This window comes from Camelus bactrianus, chromosome 23 (assembly GCF_048773025.1).
Source record: "Camelus bactrianus isolate YW-2024 breed Bactrian camel chromosome 23, ASM4877302v1, whole genome shotgun sequence".
NCBI lineage: Eukaryota > Metazoa > Chordata > Mammalia > Artiodactyla > Camelidae > Camelus > Camelus bactrianus.
Genome location: NC_133561.1, coordinates 1,495,166 through 1,518,083, shown reverse-complemented (window position 1 = coordinate 1,518,083; position 22,918 = coordinate 1,495,166). Strand labels below are relative to the sequence as shown.

Genomic DNA, 22,918 nt, shown 5'->3' with positions numbered 1-22,918 from the left:
TCTCCTCCTGTGCCCGGGGGAGCAGAAGCCCCTGCTCCCGGCAGCAGAGGCCAGACGGAGGAGGGGACTTGCCCGGAGCCGGGTCAGGCGAGGCTCTGCCACTCGCTGAACCCATGAGAGGACCTGATTCCTGAGGAAGGGGCAGCATGTTCCAGAAACAGGCGTGAAGACCCCAGAAGGGGGAAAGGGTTAAAAAAAAAAAAAGGACAGTGGGGAGAAGGGAGCAGGGCGGCCTTGGAAGGCGGGTCTGCAACCAGGGGTTCCCTGAAGACCAGGCAAGGGAAGTGGTGCCCTTGCTGCCTGACGGGGGCGGCAGGACGCGGGGCAGGGGCGCAAAACCCGTGCCACCCTCTGGCCCTGTGTGGTTTGGGTTTCTCGCTGGGGCTTTGTGTAAAGAACTACTGAAACGCTCTGCAGAGACCAGTGTTTGTTCACTTCAGGAAGCAGTTTTCCGAAACAGAGTGTGGAACACGTGAGGGACGGGCGGCCTCTCCCCCGCGCTGCCGGCAGCAGAGCTGGGTGCCCGCGGAGAGCAGCAGAGCTCCGGCTGCGGTGACCTCGTGTCCACGAGCCCGTCCCAAGGCCCTTGAAGAGGTGGCATGTGCAACTGGCCAAATGTTTTTGGGAAATGCAAAACAGACATCTCTGCATTCTTTCTCTGTGAAGCTTCCCCACTGCCCACTCCTGTAAAATTGCAGAAGCTTCAGCTACGTAAAACCTGAGTCAGACACCCTCCCTGACCCCAAAGCAACAGACTTCTCTTTTTGTTTGTTTGTTTTTTAACGGAGGGACTGGGGATTGAACCCAGGACCTCGTGCACACTAACCATGCGCTTTACCACTGAGCTCTACCCACCTCCCAGCAACAGGCTTTTAAGCATCAAGACAGACTAAGAAACAGAGGAAACACCAGCTCCCTGAGAGAAACGTTAGTCCCTAGAAACACGTCCCTTCTCAGAGAATGGCCTACAGACACATCTCCAGGGACAAAAAGAGAAAACAGAAACAGAAACACCCGTTCGTCCCGGGGGCTCCCGGACACTGGTTAGCGGCGCTGCTTTCTAGCCCATCTCCTCTGAAGGCCCTCCTCCGCCGCCGCGCCCATCCAGTCGTTCACTGGGCCTTGTCTGTCCACCCGAGACATGCACCCCCGCCTCTGTCTCCGTCAGGCTGACCGCACCAGGCCCCGTCCTCCCTGGGCCGCTCCATCGACGCGGGCTGCCATGCTTTCCGGAGCGATCCCGTGGCATGCCGTCCTCCAACGCGGTCTTCCCAGAGACAAGTCTGACTGTGTTACTGCCTGGCTTAAACGTGGTCAGTGGCTTCCAGCACCCACCGGTCAACCTCGTGAGCAGCCCTTCCCGGCCAGGTGTGCCACGGCTGACACTGGGGCTTCCCAAGCATACACAGGACGGTAGGTGGTTTTAATTAGCCGTCATGGGGATGAAATATTTCACTGTAATCATCATTTTCACGGTGTGTGCTCGGAAAGTAAAGCCAGCACATCAAAGCCATGATTTCTTGGGGATGACTGCTTACGGGGGGTAGGGGGGAGGCAGGCAGCACCATGGTAACCTGCCTGTCTCAGACGTCACAAAGCACAGACGTGCCTGTGTCACTGCAGCACGAAGAAAAGATGCTCAAAGTAACTGAAGGAAAAGATAAATTATACCCAAGGATGACAGACTAACGGCAAACTTCTCAGCAGCAGCAGCAGACGCCCCAACGCAGTGTAACGGTATTTCTGAGCTGCTGCGAAACCCAGTCAATCTAAAATTCTATATTCAGGTAACTATCAGGAGGGTGAGGGTGAAATACAGAATTGTTTTTTTCCCAGATGAAAACAGAATTAATCAATCCAAGAACCTCACTGGAAAAACCTATTATTAAGGGATGTCTTTCAGGCCAAAGGAAAGTAATCGCAGAAAGATCTACTTCAGTGAAAACAGAAGCGGCCAGCAAAGACGTTGGCCAGTAAGGAGCTAAGTCTAAACAAATCTGTTTCACAAAAACAACAGCAGTAATTAGATAAAGGCTAATTTAGGAGCATAAACACTGTGGAAATGAAACATTGGACAATAATGGCGTATAAGATGGGAAAGGGTTACCACGACTAACAGATTCTAAGGTACAGTGATCCAGAGAACAGGGGAAACTCGGGACACCCTTGGAGTTTTCAGTTAAAGTATGCACAGCTACTCCTTCACATCTGTGGGTTCCACACGCACGGATTCAAACAAGCGTGGATGGAAAACATTAAGAAAAATAAATTCCACAAAGTTCCAAAAAGCAAACCTTGAATTTGCTGCACACCAATAATATTTACATAGCATTAATATTATGTTGGCAACCATTCACGTAACACTTACAGTGTACGAGGTACTGTAAGTAACCTAGAGATGATTTAGAGTACGTGGGAGGATGTGTGCAGGTCACATGGAGGTGCTACACCGTTTTATATAAGGGTCTTGAGCACCCGCAGATTTTGGAATCTGTGGGGGATCCTGGAACCAATCGAGTAACATAAAGACAACGTGAAAACAAAATGTGCAAAGGATACTAATGGGCAAGTCACAGAAGAAATTCAATTAACATGAAATAAAAATGCTCCAACTCACTTGAAATCAGAGAAATGCTAATTGTAACAAAAATGAGCTAGCATTACTATATGTCAGACCAGAAAAAATGTGAAAGTCCGATGACGTCAAGTGCTGGTATAGACGAGGAATGGGAAACGCACGCTGCGGGTGGGAGTTCAAACTGGCACACTTCTGAGAACAATCGAGAAACAGACGTTTAGTTGAAGAGATGCGTCTTCATGCCGTCAGCAGCTCTCACACGTGTGCCCTGGGAGACAGGCGCAGCAACACGCACTGCGACACCATCTGCAACAGCAGACAAGCAGAAACCACCTAAATATCCGCTAACAGTAAAACGGACAAGCAGATCGTGGTACATTTGTGCAAAAGGATGCTGCACAGCATCAAAGTGAATGAACTTGAGTGAAGTGGGTCAACACGGGTAAATCTTAACAGTGATTGAAAGGGAGTCTGTCAATGTAAAATCTAAAAGCATATGTCGGTACTGTGTTTCATTTATTACACATTCATATGCAATAAAATTATAAAAAGATGCAAAGGGAAAAAACATTTGGTGTATAATAACGCATACGTGGGAGGCAGAGGGTGAGGAGTGGGATGGGGAAGTACACAGAATGTTTTAACTGCACCTGTAATTTTTATTTTTTAAAAGTTGAAGCAAATATAGAAAATATTCAGATTTGACAAAATTGGTGGTCAGTACTTTCTATCATTTCCTGTAACTTTCTGTAAAGTTCTTGAAGTATTTTAAGTAAGTTCCTTGAAATATTTTAAAGCAAAGTAAAACCAATCCTGCTTGATTTATACCTTCAAATAGTTGCATTTGTTGCTTAATCCAGTAACGTTATTCTAACATTTTGAACTTGAGTCGGAATGTCTTAGGATATACTGATTTAATACCAGCAGTTTTTGCTTATAACACAGCAGACGAATAAATCGTTTAAAATCATGCAGTGTTTTTCGAAATCACTTCACGAGGGTGAAAGAGTGAAGACAGTCGTGTTTAATAAAAATGAGGAGCTGTTGAAGGGAGAGTGAGTCAGGCAAAGGGGCACTCAGGGACAGAGAGCAGTTCGCTGAGCAGCCAGGTGGAGACGGGAGCCGGAGAAAAGGGAAATGAGGTTCAAACACACATTCCCAAGACAAGAATTAAGGGAGCAAAATGAAAAGTAATGGAGTGGACAACTCTTTACGTAATTACAGAGACTATTTGAAAAGGCAGAACTAGATGCCAAACGTGACTTCACTTACCTGAGGCTGTTCCCAATGTCATCTTCAATACCCGTTTCCGAGATGGGGAACCTGAGGAGGAAGAAAGCTGCCCGCTGGTCGGTGCAGGGCCGGCAGTAGGGCTCGTTGCCTGGAGGTAGAACGCACAGCGTTCACCCCCACCCCCCACCCCAGGGCACTTGGACGCAGGGATTCCTTCTCTTCTTTGCATCTCCTGACGCACCTGGGCCTCCACCTGCTTTGAAAGGGTGCTGGTGGGGGTGAGGTGAGAGGGCAGCATGGGGGACACACCCTGGGCAAGAAAAACCTAAAAGTGGTGGCAGCAGAGTGACACAGACAGACTGGGTTAGATTTTTAATGCCTGTATGGTGTTCCTCTTGCATTTTTTTTAAAAAAAATTTTGTTTATTATTGAAGTGTAGTTGATTTACAATGTTAGTTTCAGGTGTACAGCAAAGCGATTCACATACATATATACACATACGTACATATGTATACATACATATATATACATATGTTTTCAGATTCTTTTCCATTATAGGTTATTATAAGAAATTGAATATAGTTCCTTGTGCTATTGTTTATCTGTTTTACATATGGCAGTTTATGTCTGTTGATCCTTTTTAAAAACGGTCCATTGGGCATGCTTTTTCTGTTTTAGGTATTTTAATAGACAAATTATATAGAGAATTAAAAATGGGGAATTGAGAATGAAAAATGTTGAGAACTGTTATACTAATCCATTCTTATACTATTTTTATTTCTCTTTTTCCAGCAGAACATTCTCTGTAACTTACTCCTTAAAGTCCACTAGAGAAAGTATCAAAGAGGAATTTCTCTAATTAGGCCCTAGAATAAGTTTACAACCCGCAGAGGAGCTGGCTTATACACAGCTCTGTTATGATTACAACAATTTCCTTTTTTTAAAAAAAATAATAAAGTGCATTATATAAAATTTAAACAGTACACTGTGGTTTTTGATGGTTGTTTGGTCTTGACAGTTAGGAAGCGGCTATGTGCTTTAAGACAGAATATGAAATTAAAGAAAGGAAGCAAACAAAGACCAAATAGGAGCGTGAGACAATGAGTTTGAAGTTTCTTAGATTTTTGTTGAATGGCAAAAGGTCCTCATCAGCTGATGAGATACATGGACCAAAATAACATTTGGTCTATCAGAAGTCCAACGAATGGGCAGGTGCTGGTACATTTTAGCATGTTTCTTTCCATGCCTTCGAGTTTTCCGGGTAGACCTCACTAATGGCTCCAGCAGCCTTGTGTTTAGCTGGTGACAGACTGGAGCGTGGAGTGGCTGCGAGTCTCATGAATGGCTCTTTGTCTGCGTGGAGCTGAGCTGCAGTGACAGCTCCGTCCTGCCCAGCACTTGCCAGTTAAGCCTCCCTTTGCTGGGATTTATAACTTGGCTGGAACACTTTATTCATCACACAACTTTGTGCCAAGGGATTGTTGTTTTTGTTGGTTTTTCTTTTAAACATTCTGAAAACACACACACTAAGTAAAACAAACCAAGCATGTTATGTAGAGCCTGCTTTTCTCCCTTCATGAGCTGTGTTCTCACTTTTTACTTTAAGAAGTTTTGGGAAAGGATGCAATTAGGAAAGTGGGGTTTTCAATAAGACCTTTGATCAAAAACCAGTGAGACTGCTCTTGGCAAGCACTTTTTTTAAAACACAATGAAGTTTTAGTTCCATTTGGGATTTAGAAAGAACTAAGATATTTACCTGGAAAAAGTGTGGTATGCTGTTTACTTTTAGAAAATTTCCTCTGTGAAAAAGTACCTGGGATTCTACTGAATCAGGTGAAAAACACCCGTAGTAAAGACCATGCAGTGTTGTTCTGAACTACTATGGTTAATAGCGACATGTATCTTTTTTAACTTAATGCAATTTTAACCTAATGTAAATCCTGCTGGGTTTTCTTTTGGGGAGGGTAATGAAGTTTATTTATGTAAGTGTGTATATTTTATTTTCGTACGAATGTATTTTTAACGGAGGTGCTGGGCATTGAACCCAGGACCTCGTGCATGCTGAGAACACGCTCTACCTCTGAGATACACCACCCCACACACAAGAATTAATATATTTTTTAAAAAACAGTTTTTAAATGAAACTATGAGGGACCCCTGAAGTGTCGCAGAACTCAAGGACTGAACAAGGCCTCTGAGGCCTCTCAGTCCATCTTGCCACCAGGCTGGACTGCCCCTTCACCATTTTATTCAGCATTTTTGCTAGTCTCCTTGAAATGTCGAAAGCAACACAACATAGTCCTTTGAATTACAGTTGTTAGTCCAGCATTTCACTGAAGCAATGCTGAGTGACTTTACTAAATTGAACGCTGCTTCTAGTCTTTCTTAGGAGATTGAAAACCCAGGCAGTGACGCTGTTTTAGTGTTGGAATTCTGTCTGGGTGTGGGTGTTAGGCTGGTATGCAACGTACAGGCTCCACGGCACGAACGTTTCCTGTACTCAGTCATTATGTTTCAGGAGAGGGCGTTCTGGGTAGAGTCAGGCTGTAAGGAGGACCTGCTGTAACGCTATCATTATTCTGAGGTTTTGTTGCTTATCACGTGCAATTATTCCACGCAATGATACGCTCTCCTTTTGGTTGCTCAGTCGGCAGTGTCTGGTGGAAAAGTTTATCAAAGGAAAGAAATCACCTCAGGACACAAAACGTATCATAGCTGACGGGCCCAGAGGATCTTGGTCAAGAGACCTGTTTTTAATAAAAAACGTAAGAGGGAATTAAAATGCTTTATTTGTGTGAGTGACAGGCGTTCACGAATTGGAAAACTGGTTGTGACATAAACTACAAAGCACCCTCCGCCCTTCACAGACCCGCGCCCGGCCACGCGGGGGCTCCCGGCAAGGCCCGCTGCCCCGCCGGGCGGCTCTCCCGCAGCCAGGGGACAGGCCCGCTTGCTGAAGACCCGAGGCCGAGGGCTTTCAGTACAGCGGGCAAGTCTGCGAGCAAAGTCACCACTCCCAATGCAAATTTTTTAAAAAGTGGTACACATAGACTTGACGTCTGTGTTTTCAGCTGTCCGTCCCATCTCTGTCGGCAAATTTTCTTCTTAGCAAAAGACTGTTAGGGCTTATGGTTTCATGCTCTTGGTTCTGTTCATCAATGGAAACTAAGTATCTAATCCAACGACTTACCATCCCTATTTTTCTACTGCAGTTTATTTTAAACGTCCCCTAAGCGCTAAATAAAATGCGTATTTCCCAAACAGCTCCTTTGAAACGCTGCAGTGCCCACCCACACGTGGGTGGACATTTTAGGAGGATGGAGGGAGGGGTGCGGTAGGTCTCCACACACGTGAATCTGCACGGAGCAAGTGAAGGTTCTGTGGGGGTTACCACATAATCATTGAAGTTGTATTCTAACCAAAAATCTAGGATGGTTTATCCAGCGCTTCCCACTGCGACGTGATCGGGAGGATTCAAGGTGGGGGAAGGAGGACAAGGACAGGAGGGAGGCAGGTGGGGGGAGCACAATGCAGAGGGGGCGCTGGCTGCAGCATCGCTGATGGGGAGCGACTCGGGCCCAGGGGCCCTCCCCAGGAGTCTTCTCTGACCCCGGCCCCATTCACCATCACATCCACCATCACTACTGCTGCGTAACAAGTGGACCCAAACTATCTCACACACTTTCTGAGGGCCTGTCGTTCGCCTCCCAGGAGGCCGCCGGTCTCTTCCGACGGCTTTGCTGGGACTGAAGAACTGCTTCCAAGGTGGCCCGTCCACTTGACCAGCAGCCTCAGTTCTCCACCGGCTGGGCCTCTCTGTACCAGCCTGAGTGTCCCTACGACGGGCAGCAGGACTTCCCAGGGAAAGGGGTCCCAGAGCAGCCAGCAGGAAGCTGCGGCCTGGTCTCCAGGGACCGGGCGGTGGACGCTGCCCCTACCGCTCCTCCCGGCTTTTTAGACTCCGGTCCCTTTTCCAGCCCACACGCCGGGGAAGGGGATTCACACTCCATCTTTCCGAGGAACATCGGAGAATTTGCGGATGTGTTGTAAACCACCAGGTCACTTACCGCCCCTGGGCAGCGGGGGTGCTGCTGTGTTCTCCTCTGTGCTGCGGTGGGCATCGCATCCGTCATCCTCCTCCAGTCCTCATCCAGTTCACAGTGACGATCACTAATAGAAATAACCCACCGAAATTAGAGGCAACGGCCCAGACCGCATACAGTAAAAGTGGTAACAAATAAAAAGTTGCTTGGAGAATCTCATTTTTAAAACAAAACTAGGCGTATAAAAATGTGACCCAGGAAAGCTGAGCTTGTTAAAAACATAGGCCACAAAAAACTTGCAATAGCAGGCTGCTGTTAGAATCGGACATGCCCAAAGATGTCTTGCAGAAAATACATATATAATCTTGGTTGTAAATTTACAATGGAAAAAAATAATGCCAATAAAAATAACCTCAGTAAAACAGCAAAAGAAAGTGAAAAAGATGAGAGTAGTTTAACGGCCGAGTAGAGAAAATTGCTCAAAGATTTAAATTAGCCTAATGGCGCTCCCTTCACAGTCCACGTCACTGGTGTAAGGACAACTAAAATGCCTGTGTTGCCACATAGTGTAAAAATGTTCTTGCGACCAGAGCAGTGGAGTCTCACTATCTCTGCAGACAAAACACCCGTGACCGTGCACTTGCCACTCATATGTGCATTTTTACAACCTTCTGGGTTGGGTGGCAGTGGGGGAACAGCTTTCTTAAGTTTAACATCTGAGGCAGAAACTGGAAAAGAAAAGATTGACAGCGTTGATCACAGAAAAACAAATACATCAAAGAACGCTATGACTAACATTAAAAGAGAAATGATAAACTTGGAAAAATGACTGTACTTGATAGACAAAGAGCTAATATATTTCATATATAGTGTTTCCCACAAATCAACATGAGAAGATGAGTACACAAATGGCTAAGTGGGAAACTCATCCTGTAAGACCAAAAAAGGCAAATAAAATTATGAAGAAACGTTTACCATCATCGGTCAGCTGTGAAACGACCACAGATGGGAAACTAGTGTATGCTCCTGCATGTTGCCGGGATGGATGAAAACTGGTGCAGCTTCTCTGGAGAGCAGCATAGTGCATGCGTCAAAAGACGTAACAAAAATAGATTGACAATTCACATTCAAGAACTTATCTGTATCTAAGACTAATCAGGCAAAGACGGCTGTTCAAGAACATTCTTTATGGCGTTATCATAAAAACAACAATATAGAAATAAAAATTTCCTATAACTGGGTTTGCTTAAAAACAAACAAAAATAACGCATCCAAACAAAGAAATCCTACTATGCATTAAACTGATGTTTTAGAAGAATACTTTCGCATACTATTATGTGAAAGGTACAGGTTATAAATGAGACGTACAGTATGATCTCATTTTGGTCCAAGATAAATGAAAGGATATACACAGCATATCTCCAGGTGGTGAAATTATAGGTGTTTATTTTTTCCATTTGCTTTTCTGTATTTCCTAAATTAAAGAAGCAAATACAGATTGCTTTCATCGTGAGGAAAAAAAACTGTGTTTTAAGGGTAAAAATATATACTCAATTGCAATTAGGAGAATAGGTTCTAATTTGTTTTTAGTACTAATGTAGGGATCTTTAGGTAGTTTGTACTGTTTTCCCTCCTCCTAGTGAAAACAACATACTTTAAAAAGTGCTGATGAAGATTTAAGAACACACCATAGCTCCACCTTTTTCCGACCCCACCCGCACATCCCTGCGGCACCTCTCACCCTTACTCTAAAAAGTTAACCAAATGGCTAAGTGGCCCATGGACGGTAAAGGATGAAATTCACTTCAAATGAAGTAGAAAGCTAAATGATGCCGTGGTGTTGACGTGCTTGAGCGGCGCCCCGGGAACACTGATGTGGATGTGCCAGCCCAGCGGGGAGAGGACGGCTTACTGTGTGCACACGTCCAGGTACTTCCTAGCATTTCTAACCTTATTTACCTACAAATTGAAATCTGGTTTTCTTTACAAATCGTTGTTACTATTCTGAATGGTGTCCACTAATGTAACAAAAAAATTTGAAGATACAGTAAGAAATAAGTTTAAGTAGATTTGAAAAGAATTAAAGCAGCCATGTGTTTCTTCTGTCTTCAGGGACGTTGCTCGTGTCTGGGAATTGTGGAGGTTGAACCTGGCACGTTTTTAGCCCACTGTGCCATTTGTTGCTTTTTTTCCTTTTCAACTCCTTTCATTTGGAAGAACCTAAATGCAAAGTGTTTCTTACACGGCAAAAATAATGCTCTGAGTTATCTAAGTCCCATGAAGAACGTCATTTTGGAGGCCACAGGCTTTTGCCTTTTCAAATTCTCAACCTCAAGCTGTAATTTTCTTCCTCTAGTTTTATCCAGAACCTTTAAATTAACAACAGAAGAAACTAAACAGGAAGCTGCATTTCTCTGATCTAGAAAATGAGGAGGAAGATGGGGAACAGATGAGAAAACTAAACCAGGGGAAGGAAGCTACCCTATTTTGTTTCTGTTAATCAAAATCGTATATTCGCAATCTTCCCAGGATTCCCTGACCCCAAAGATCAAACATCAGAGAGAGGGGCAGTGTATTTTTCCAGCTGTCAATAGGTCATAATGAAAGGAATGGCCATTTCCTACATCCAGAGACAGTTCAAAAATCTGTTTAGAAAGAGGGTCGCAAAAGTTTCAGCACAGCCCCTAAGCAGTGCTTTAGAGGAAGACTGGATTTGCATTTTCAGTGACTAAAGGAGGAGAATTTAGCCCAGACGCCATGACTTGTTCAAATACCAACATATCTGGAATGACAGTAATAACTGTTTCCATAGCAAATATGATACACAAAAATAACAGTGTTTTGCTTTGTTTTTCTGAATGTTATTTGGAGCCAGGTTGTTTAAGAAGCTAATCAGGACTGATTCACTCGGCTCAGCTGATTAGAGCAGAGGCCTCCAGGCGGGGATGTCACCAGCAGCGCTGGTTCCCAAGCCAGTGAGTAAGTCCCTTGGGGAGGAGTGGACGTAGGGCCGCCAGCTTTTCATTTCACCAAGTGAGCGTACGTAAAAGCCCAGCCGTCACCCATAATCACCGTTACTTCATACAAGAAAGGACATTTTAACAGAAAAAAATCAGGAAGGGAATCATCCCATAATAAAAAAGTCCTTCAGATAAAAAAAAAAAAATTTAGTTTATGGAAAAAATTACTACACTTTCTCAGTGCAAATTCTAGTAAAACATAACAGACTAGTACTTAGGAACCACTGGAAAACACGCAGTATAGTGTTAAGGAGATCAGCTTCCCACTGTTAATTCCCACAAAAGCTGGTTAAGTCACACCGATCTGTCTCCCGGCCCTAGAATGTGCGTTAACGAGTTAGCTATTAGTTCGCCGGTTCTTCTCTTCAACAACCTCTTCCCGTGGCCTGTTATGGGTTAGGCCGTGGGGACGTTATGAAGCAGAATTGCCTCTTCTCTTACAGAAAGAGTGATTACAGTTCAAGACAAAACTACCATTAAGGCGCACAGACCAGGGGAGCCCAGGGCAGAGCAGCGAGTGCTTCACGGAAGAGGTGGCATCTGAGGCAGATGTGAAAGATGAGAGAGTTTCGATAGCTCGTGTTGGTCTGGTGGAGGGTGTTCTGGAGGGAGGTTAAAAAAACATCCAAACCAATAAGCCTTGGAAAGGATTAAATTCAAGGTCTTGGGAGTAATTCGGCTCGATACATACTGGGGAAATACAAACACAACGATGGGCCATTTTGCAGAAGCTCCTCAGAGTCAAGGCAAGTGTCGAGACCACACTGAGTAAGCCGGGCAGGGCCAGCAGGCAGGTGCGTGGGCGTGCAGTTTCCTGACCCGGAATTCAGGAGCCACGAGTCCGAGTGTCAGCTCTATTCTTCCCATGAAACCTTGAGGAATTCTCTTAAATCTCTCTGAGCCTCCATTCTCCAGCTGTAAAACGTGATTACTACCCCTATTATGTGATGTTTTATTATTCAATTAAATAAGATGCAGTATATGAAAGGCCCAGGACACTATTGGATCCATAGTTTGAAATCAAAGTTTGCTGGTTGCAACTATTTGTTAAATCATAAAATTCAGGTTTAGGAAGATGATTGCGTTAACCTGTGGGTCAGAAAGTGAGAAACTGCCGGGGAGTGGACAAGAGGAAGTTGAAGGGAGAGATGTTTGGATGGCTTGGGGAGGGGGAGGAGGAGGGCTCAAGGATGATGATATATTTTAAGCAGAGAATGGTGTGGTTAGCACAATTTGGGAGTCAGAGGCTGAGATATTCATTAGGGAGTCACTGGTACTGGGATGAGAAGGTTGAAGCCATGAAGACATCCTCGTGATGCCAAAAGCAGGAGTACAGGAAGGCCGGGCCCCAGGGCTGAGCTGTGCCCGGCTCCTCTGCTAGGCAGGTGAGCAAAGGCGCTTGGAAGGGCAGTAGAGAGAGCAGGGGCACTCGTGAGCACCACATGCCACAGGGGCCAAAGAAGCAGGACCACAGCAGTTGCGACAGGAGCTCGTGAAGGACTTTTGTGAGCATGGGTTTAGTGGTGCGGCGGAAGCCGAAGCCGCATTGCCAGAAAGGAGCTAAGAGGTGAGTTTAAAATAGATTCGCTTGTATTTTTAATAAGTGAATATGCATATGAATCGAAAGCTACCGAAGCACATAAAGAGAAAACTAGGTCTCTCACCTACTCCTGCATTTTCTTGTGCATCCTTTCAGGAATATCCAGGGAGAGCTCATGAGTGTGTATGTGTTTTAAACACCACGCTGAAACCCACTGCTCGGGACCCCTCTTTCTGCCTGACCATCTGATGTACTGGAGATCTCACCATACAATTGTAATGAACAGAATAATTTATTTGATCAGTTTTCTTGACTGATGGTTATGTGCATTGTTTCCATCAAGCACTTGATAAAAAAACCAAAATCTTCATGATGGACGAAGTGACGCTCTAAGACTCTAGACCTTGATGGTGTAAGGGGTGGGGCTCCTGCAGTTCCCCACCGGTGGCTGCTTCTGCCCCTTCCCTTAGAGCTCTTCCAGCTTTGGTTTGGTCCCTGCCTTCCCTGGAGGACCTCATTTCCGGCTCTGTAACCTCCCCTGGCCTTTCCACACAATCCTATTGTAATGTTTTCCGGAAATAAAGAAGTAACTTCTGCTCTAAAGATTTAAATCCTGAACCCCAGTTAGCTGACTGATCTAACTTTGAGTTATGACCTGATAAACTATAGAGATGTCACCCTCCCCTTGCCGACTGCTGGCATGGGAAGTGCCTTCGAGGCTGCCGAACTCCACCCCTTGGTTGTACAGCAGTGGAAAGCAGAGAGCAGAGGAGTGACTTGTGTTCTCTCAAATCACGTGGCCGAACGGTACTGGGCCTCAGGGCCCTCACTCCCAGACCAGTGTTCCTTCTGTTCCCTCCAACCCCCTTACCTGCCGTCAGTGATTCTGAAAATGGTGGAAGCTTTGCCCATTATTGGAGACTCAGGGACCTCAGTTTGAGTCAGAAATAAATAAAGGAAAAATGTCTTAGGGAGTCCTGGGAAGCTGAGAGCCAGGCTCCACCATTCTGTTTAGACACTGACTCACCGTGCGACTCTGGGAAGTTTCGTGGCCTCCCTGGTTTCCACTGCTCCAGCCCCGGGCTTGGCATCAGACCACACAGGCCTTGCTGGAATGGTTGTGAAGGTTGATGAGGTAATCCTTATAAAACTCTGCTGGCCATGCAGATGAAAGCCGCACTGTGTCTGGAATGACGGGGTGCCAGGTATCCCACCCACACTCTCCCACCCTAAGTTGGTTTATCAGATGCTGCTATGGTTCAGCCAACTAAACATCTTGTCATCAGTTAGCTAAGCATTCTACCCGTGCCCCCCCACCCCCGCCCCGGTCGTTCTTAACCTGGTTGATTCAAAGTTCACTTATTCTAGTTCCTTGAGTTTTAAAATAACGTAAAGTCTTCACCATGTACTTAAGTCCTCTGAACCTTGGCTTCTCCATCTGTCAAATGAGGAAGACAGGGCTGTGGTGAGAGTTGAGCCAGTTAATATATGTGGAGCAGGGCTGGACACGCAGAAGTGCTCGGTAAGCAGGAAGTATTGGTGTAGCCGACTGCAAGTGGGCAGCGGCGTATGAGTACATGCATTCAATTAAAGAAGTAACTGGTGTTCTTACTGTAATGCTCCGCGCTTTAGTATTTCTTTGTTTCCAAGGAAACGCACTGAAGATTTCTGTGGGTGATGTACCAAGGCTTCTAGCCTGTGGAGGTAGGATCATGAGAGTGGAGGAGGACTGGGGTGCTCAGACCCTAAGGTCTCTCAGTCTTCCCACCTCAGAATTTGTTTCCTCAGCTGTCTTGTTCAACATTGCGTCCTCAGCACCCAAGTCCTCAATCAACATTGGCTCATGAATCAATGAATATATTTATAAATCTATCCAAAGACAGAGAAATGGAGGATGGCCACAGGAAGCAAGTCTGGCCAACACTGGGTTTTCCAGGAGAGAGGAGGTAAACTTTCAGAACAGAATGGGGAAGGATTAGTGTAACTATTGCCTGATGGACAGATTCCAAGCCTGGGGATTAAAGCATAGAGAGATGGCTGTGTAGTTGGATACAGCAGCCCAAAGAATCATTGGGTTTTGCTTGTTTTTTTTTTTTAACGAAATCAGACAGCTTAAGAAGGCAGTGGAGAGAATTTCTTTTTGACAGCAGTTCTCTGCAGAGATTTCCAGTTGTTCAAAGGGATCATTCTGAAGGTATCACAAAGAGCACCCTATTAGAGTGTCTGTCGCCCTGAAAGTGAATCCTTCTTCTTTGTACTCAGGCTGTTTTTCTGTTAATAATAGCCTCCTACGATGACCCCAAGTTTCACCGCCCCCCTGAAAGTCAAAGCTGCTCTTTGTGTAGGCAGTTTTTCCCGTTCCTGCACACACTCCTCCCCAATCTGGGGTCATAGTTATACTGTCCCCACTAAAGGCAGCACCACTGAATCCAAGGACAAGTCAGAGCAACTGGCCATGCTTCCTTCTCGTCCTCATGGTGTTTATTTAGATTGAGATGGTTTTCAGTAACATTCAACAAGCATTTAGCCAGCACCCACTGTGAGCCAGGCACTGTGCTGGATCTCACACATGCGACAGAGCTGGTTAGATGTGGTTTCTGGCCTTGGGAATCTTACAGTGGCTTGCAGATGGTTACGATGACTGGGGAAATGTTTCAGGGTCTCCCTTCAACTTTTCCGGGCTACAGGTTTCCCTTAATTGGACTTGTCACTTTAGAATTCAGTTGAAGGTGAACTCGAGTACATTAGATTTAACAGACGTCTCTAAGAGAACTTCCCACCCCTCCACCTGGTGTTCCCTCTGCACCTCACCTCTCTTACAGCACTCACCTCTTTCTCGTTGTGCTTACTTATGTGCAAGTCAGCCCCACAATCCGGGGAGGGAACAGACCCAGGACAAGGTGTCCGGGGAGTGGAGCCGGAAGACTTGTGCTTGTTTCTGAAGCCAGACTCCGGTATGAATCAACCATGAAATCTTGGCCATGCAACTTAATGCCTGTGACCCTCGGTCCTGTACTTAGGAATGGAAGATGGTAACAATGCCTATTTCACAGGCTGGATGTGAGAATTAAGGTAGGCGATCAGATGGATGTGCTTTGTAAACTATTACCCATATGCTAATTTTTGTTACCCCCTAAATGATCTAGCCTTGGCCATGAGAAATATTTTATTAATATTCATTAAACTATTGAAAAGTGGCATCACCCTCCCTGTGGTGTGTTCTTCTCAGTCACATTCTCTTCCTGGTCCAGGCTGTTAGCTAGGCCTCTCTCTCAGCCCACCGGGCTCGGGGTGGGGAGGAGGGTATTTGTAGGGCTTGAACAGGATCCAAGGGGCCTGCCTGCCCGTGGAGCTGCCCGTCTAGATAGTGGGGCCCAGAGCCACCCAGCCGCATGCTCCCATGCCCTGCTTCTGTCCCAAGGGCAGGCAGAGCCAGAGAGGCCCTCGTAGTGGAAACATGGGCTTTGGAGTAACGCAGTCCCGGGTTCAAATTCTGAGTCAACTGATTTACTACTTGCGTGATACGGGGTAGTTTTCACATTTTTCTGAGCTTTAGTTTTTTTCATCTGTGAAATGAGGGCAACGCAGGACTGGACAGTAACTAAAACCAGGGATGTATTGAACGGAGGCACTGCGAGGAATTAGAGTTAAATAAGCCAGCAAGAGTGAACTAGCGCAGTGTCCGTCCCCGCGCCGTAGCTGCGCACTGCGCGGGTGCTGGGCACAGACCCCGCCGTCAGCGGGAAGACGGACGCGGCCCGGACGCTGGCGGAGGCGGCAGGTGCTGCGACGGGACCAGGACGCGGTGCTCCGGGAACCGCAGGGCAGGCACCTTCCCGACAGGACAGCCGTGGCTGGGAGCGTGTCAAGAGCCGCCAGGGAAGGCTTCCGAGAGGAAGCGATCACGGCGGGAGGCTTGCGGGCTGGGCAGGAGCGAGCCGAGGGCGCAGAAGAGCACAGCGAGCGAGCACGCGACATCTGGGGAAGGGGCCCCTTTGGGAGCAGGCGGAGCGGCTCTGAGCGAGCGGGGGTGGGGGGTGGGGGGTGTCCTGCGAGGGTGTGTCGATGCCGGGACGCGCGGCTTGCTTCGGGAAGGAGCTCATGCTTTACTAGGGGCACGAATAGTTGTGTCCCCTCACCTAGAGAAGACATCACCACCCCCTAATTTTTAGAGGGGAGGTAGTTGGGTTCACTTAAGGCAAGTACTGAGGCTGGAGCCCGGGACCTCGAGCCTGCTCAGCCCGCGCTCTGCCACGAGAGAGGACCCCGAGGTGGACGCACCCAGCCGAGAAGCGCATCTCGAGGTCATGAAATTCGCACGGGTGTGGGTCCCGGTCCGGTCCCATGTGCGATTTAACCCCTCCCTGCACCCCCACAACTTCGTGGTCGACCAGCGACGACACCCACCCCTGAGGGTCACTTCGAGGACTAGCTGGAATTATTTACGCACGTCAGGTGGGCAGCAAAGCGTGCCACCTAACAAGCAAGTTAATAAACGTCGGTCCTCTTGGCCTAACCCCTGTGCGCCGAAGCGCGAGGGCCACCGCGAGGCCCATCTCCCGCCCGTCCCCTCCTCCGTCAGCGGGGTCAGCCGCGGCCACACGCCCGGGCCGGGACTCCAGGATGTGCACTCCAGCGGGCGCCGGGGGTGACGAGCAGGGCGGCCGCCGCCACTGCGCATGCTCGACGCGCGCGCCGGGACCCCCGCGGGCGGGCGGCGGGCGGGGCGGGCCGCGGAGGGCGCATGCGCAGTCCCGCGCCGCCGCTCCGTCCAGTGCCGCAGCCGGAAAACCGCAGCGGCGGAGGCTGAGGCGGCGACCGCGCGGGCGGCCGCAGGGGAAGCGCCGGGGCAGGGCTGGTCGGGCGGGGCGCGCGCGCCGGGCCGACGCGTCAGCGGGAGGAAGGCGCGGGGCGGCGGCGGCGGCGGCGGCGGGGAGCGGGCGCGAGGAGGGGCGCCCGCGCCGCAGGGACTTTGACGTGGTCGGCGGCCCCGTCCCGCGGCGGCCCGGGCTGCGCCGGGCGGGGAAGCTCTGAGTCGCCGGGCGGGACCCGCGCTCCGGCCGCCGGGCTCCCCCAGGGCAGGGCCGGGAGCGCGGCCGAGCGGAGGGCGGCGCCGCGGGCGGCGCGATGGCGGGACGGCCCCCGCGACGTGACCGCTGAGGACGCCCCCGCCGCGCCCGGCCGGCCGCCGCGCCGAGACAAAGGGGAGGCGCCGCTCGCACGCGCGCTCGCGGGAGGCTTGCGGCGCCGCCACGTTCCGGGCGCCGAGCGCGGGCGGATGCTCTGAGCGCCGGGCCGGCCCGCACCCCACCCCGCGGCCGGCCGCACCATGTGAAGGGCGGCCCGGGCGCCCCGAGCGCGTGGAAGATGGGGGATGCTGCAGACCCCAGGGACGCGAGGAGGACGTTCATTGTGCCGGCCATCAAGCCCTTCGACCACTACGACTTCTCCAGGGCCAAGGTCGCCTGCAACCTGGCCTGGCTGGTGGCCAAGGCCTTCGGGACAGGTACGAGGTGCCCCGCAGGACGCGCGCATCCCGGTCTCGTGGGCGATGCTCGGGTGTCCACGCGCGTCGCCTCGCTCGGCGCAGGGACGTGGTGGGAGGCAGGGCGCAGAAGCGGGGAGGGGGCAGCGCAGGGCTGGTGTGACACCCGGAGCCCTCGGTTTGGGCAGGTGGGATGTGGCCGCGATTCTCTCCTTGGATAGCGAAAGTGGGTGCTGCTTGTTTTCCCGGTGAGTAATTTTGTCATATTTTCACATCGGGTGTCTTAATTTGCGGCATTTTCCTCTCTGTGCTGCGTACATTTCCTCCCTCTCGTAATTGTGACTACACCACTGAGAAATCGGAGTCGGTTTCGCCGTGTCGGGAGAAGGCACACGGCGCTACACTGATTTTGACATTTGTGGCCATGGCTGCGATTCAGGCCCGTAGACTGTACGGCGGCCTCGGCCGAATGCAGTATTAATTTTTGTTGTCATTCTTTCAGCCTGTGTCCTCCCGGACACATTTCAGGCTCTATTAAACCAGTTATTTAAAACCGATATTTAGCTTGCTGACTGTCAGGTGCTGCTTTCATTTCGTGTTTTCAGACGTATTCCCTTTTCCAAACGTTTTGGCTTCGTGAATTAAGAGACAGGAAAACTCCCTACTGTGGGATTTCTCTTCTTTTCTTTCTAATGGAAGAGTTTTTTGAGGGGATGTGTTGTTGACACAAACTGTCTATTGCAGCAGCAAACGCTCCCTCCATTACCCAGTCTTTGGAAAATAACAGGAAAAGGGCCTCCCGTTGTAATTCCTGAGCGGTTGCTTGAGGAGCCCTTGTCGGGGAGCCCTGGGAACATGAGAGAGCTTTCCATGTGAATGTGCTCCGCGAAGGTAATTGCATCTCATAACTTGGGTCATTTTGTAAGATTTCTGTGCCCTACGTAATGAATTTTGGATATGTAAGATATTTATTGAAGAGTTCCTTAGTATTTACAGACTTTTCTCCGGATATTAATACAGGTTTTGGGGGGGGGTGTAGGCCTGTGAAAATATGTGGGTAAATGGCTTAATCCATTCTTACTGTTTAAACACAGACAGCAGAGTACATACACAGATGAGTATCAGGACTGCATGTTTAGTTAACAGTGCATCTCAGTGTTTAGAAGATTATATGAGTTAGTTTTGAGGGAAAGTTCATGTTACCATGATTCTGTGTTTATGACAGCTTTGGTTTTATTTGAATTCTCATGCTTTGATACTGAAGGAGAAGGATGTTAAAGGTTTCAGCACTGGCATCAGGAGTAAATATAATTAAAATTTATTTTGAAATAATTTCAGTTTTACAGATTTTTTGGGGGAACTAAATGTAGAGTAACACATAGGAGGAAGCACCTAGTGTTAGTGTATTTTTATTTTCTGGCATGACTGATATCAGCAGTGAAAATAATATGTGTATTTTGGTTTTAACTGAAGCAGCATACTGAAGCTAATATCCATTTAGAGGAGAAATGAGAGCTATCTGGGTATTAGAAAAGATGGAAAGAGGGAAGTTTACACAGTGACCTGTGTGGGAAAACAGTGTGCAAAATGAAAGGCAGAGAGAATAGCAAAAATATTTTCTTTCCTTCTGAACCTGAGAGGAAACTTACAGTACAGATGTCAGAATGTTGCCCTGGATTCACAATGATTACTAACCGGAAAATGGCCTGCTCGCTGGATCCCTGTCAGGCAAGTTTCCTAGATGGCGGACCACCTGAGGAACACGCGCAAAACACACTTGGAGAGGAAAAGAAAGGACTAGCGTCTACCTGGAGCGCAGTGCCGGGCGCTGTGCGTTAAGTCGTGCCTTTGGGCTCCCAGCAGCTCTGTGATCTAGGCGATGTGGTCCTCGTTGGAAGAAAATGAGGTCACCAGTGCAGAGAGAGGTTGGACAGCTTTCCCGCTACCACACTTTTAGTTAGGGCGGAGATGAGCTCTGATCTGATTGTCCCTCTCCAGAGGGTATGGCGCTCCTGGGGTGTGCCCGATACTTCAGACACAGCGCTTCACTTATTCCCACAGCAACCCTCTAGAAAGATACCGTGCTCATTTGCGGATGAGGGAACTAGCTCGGATTAATTTTACCAAGATTAAACATCTGGCACGTGGTGGGTCCTGCAGGTCAGCTCAGGTCTGACTCCGAAGTCTCTGCCCTTCCCACCACTCTGCGGAGTGATCTTTGTATCTGCAGGTGTGAAAAATGTGCATCCAATATGTGTTAAGTCTTATTTATTTTTTGTCTTTTAAGAATGGGCAGGTCTTAACACACTCTAGGATGGTTTAGCTGAATATTGCTGATAACTTGGTTACGTTTAGTTGGCAACAGTTGAGTGGATTAAAAATCATATTCAAAATGGGGTGAAAAACAAATTTAGAAGACCCGAAGAGTGACTCAGTAATGAGAAATGAATATATTATTTAAAAATGTTATGTTTGTACATTTCATTTATTCTTTCATCAGTAGTCTTTCAAAGTATAAATTTATATGAAGTGAGTAGAAAAAAAGTAAGGTTTCATTTCTTTTGATGTAAATTTTCTCCATTTGCTGAAGACACTGTTATGTGGCAAATGCTAGTAGAAAGCATATTTCAAAGTTATTGCCAAGTGGTTTTCAGTTAATCGTTCAAAACATTAGCCCAAATTTAAAGTAATAATTTACTAAAAAAAACACTTCTTTAAAGATGACATATAGACTCTTCATTCTGTTCACACTGACTTAGTCTTTTCTCCACTAGAGACTCTAATTTTTCACATAAAAAGAAGTCAGTTATAGAACCGTATGTTGGAAAATTCATTAAAAATGCTAGCTAGAAGTCAGTGATGGGCATGGAATGAAGTTACTGAGCCATAAAAAATATGTACCAGCGTTGCGGCACCTAGAGAGCAGATGGGGTGCTTGCTTAATCTGAAGTCTGTGTCAGAGCTTTGAATCATCTTTTCTTACATTAAAAATATTCCAGAAGCCCGAATCTTAACAGTTTATTTTGCGGAAGATTGCAGATACGGTTTTGATCAAATGAAGGAAAAGTTTGTAGGTGAATTTTAATCAGTAAATAGATGAGATCCTCTCTGATTATTTTAAGCAAATTGCAGACGAGGAGAAAGTTGAACGGTGCTGCCTCTACTGTATTTGAACAGCTTAACCCATTTACGCAGTGACGTTACTGAGCTCGTGTTACGTGTTCTGCTCCCTGAACTCCTTTGGGGAAAGGGTGGGCACAGGAGTTCTCATGACACTCTTCCCTACTTAACCTGCTTCCTAGTGTCAGTTTATCATTTCAACTTTAACAACCGTCATTCTCCCTTTTGTACCATGTAGTTTGGTAATATAAAATCATTTGCTATTGTAAACAGACCTTATTACATTTCTTTGTCTATCTCAACACATTTTGTTGTCAAAATCCTGCACAAGACCTGACTTGCGTTGTGAAGGTTGTGATGTCAGTGGAGACACTGGGGCTGAGAGAGACTAGGAGCGGAGGGCTGGTTGGGGCGGTGACTGCAGGGGTCCCGGCGGAGGCGGGGTGGCTGTGACGCCGAGGCTGCCCACGTTCCGGGGGGACTCACTGTGTCGGGCACTGCCCCCGTGTCGGCTCACTCGAATCTCCGTGACGGCCCTGAGAGGTGGGACCTGCGACTCCAGCGCTCCTGGTGCGGAAAGCGAGGTGTAGAGGCTGGGAGCGCGTCCGGAGCCGCCCAGCACGCGGGTTCTGACCCGGGACTCTGACTCCAGCCTGCGCTCGTAACCACCCTGCTGTGTGGGCGGATGTCCAGTGAATGGAAAAGAGGCAAGAGATAGCAGAATGTTGCAAGGATACAATCCCGAGTGTTTCTAAGTGACGGCACTTGGAGTGCAGGGGAGTAGTTTGAGTCTGTCGGAGGCTGAGGTCGCCTGAGGTGTTGAGGAGAATGCGGTTATCGAGCGTTCGTCATTTGGTGGCTGGGAGAATGAGCCACGGTGCCTGCGATTGGCAGAGAAGGCAGGGTTGGCGTGGGAAGTCAGCTTTGCGTGGGGAACCCTGAACTCGACGTGCTGAGCCGAGAAAACCAGTGAAGTTGGAGGTATGGAGTGTGGCTGACCTGCTCAGGCTACAACACAGCGTAACAAGCTGGGAAGCTTCTGGGTATAAAGTGTAATTACAGTTGGAAGTACCTGAGCTCATAGAGGGAGAGAACAGTTTGGAGACAGCATCTAGGGTAGTGAACACCTAGGATAGTTTTGGGGGGTAGTTTGGGGAAAAGGCGGCAGAATTAGAGCGACCAGAGAGCCAGGAAGAGAATTAAGAATGTGCGGTAATACCGCGGCCCTGGAAGAGAGGGTTTCAACGGGGGCGGTCTTGTTAGCAGTGTCGGGTGCCGCAGGTGTCTAAACCGTGCCTTCCCCCTAAGCGCGGCGCCCTGGTCCGGCGTGGCAGGTGGCACCTGCGGCAGAGCTCGGGACGCACGGAGTGGTGTGACCGGCCGCGACCTGCGGGTGGGGGAGGTCGGAGCGGGGGCACGCGCAGCTGCGGTCTGGGAGGGAAGCCTGGGGTGGAGGTGGCGGTTAGAGCGACCGGAAGGGAGGCGGCGTGGTGGGTGGAGGACGTGGTTTGTGTGCAGACATGGAGCTTGAAACCCAGGTCTTGTGAGTGAAACAACAGAGACCCTTGGATTGGAGGAGGTTTTTGTGATGAAGCGGTGGGAGATCCCAGCTTGACAGGTGAGCTGGGACAGTTCCAAGGACTAGGTTAAGGAATTTGGTATTTATTTAGTAGATAAATAAATTATCCTAAGCACGTTGGATTTTAAAAAACTACTGTGATTTATTGAATGATACTTTGTGTTGAGTACAATTTTGAACATTTTAAGTACATTATTTTAATTCCGAGAACAACCTTTTAAGTAGATATGATTTTATTTCGTCTTCTGTAGCTCTGAAGTGAGGTTTCCCAGCCGCAGGACTGTTGGCTGGTCAGTCTGTTTTCTGGGGGGCTGTCCTAT

The 22,918-nt window shown here is 48.1% G+C and overlaps 1 protein-coding gene across 1 annotated transcript in view; it reads left to right on the top strand.

Annotated features, from left to right (window-relative positions):
- Positions 1-17,229: 17,229 nt before the first annotated feature.
- Positions 17,230-22,918, top strand: part of CAMSAP2 (calmodulin regulated spectrin associated protein family member 2) — a 77,127-nt gene continuing 71,438 nt past the window's right edge. Inside the window, exon 1 of the mRNA XM_045517624.2 lies at positions 17,230-17,920. Within this exon, the coding sequence (XP_045373580.2) occupies positions 17,782-17,920 (139 nt within the window). The 5' untranslated portion in view covers positions 17,230-17,781. The remainder of the gene's footprint in view (positions 17,921-22,918) is intronic.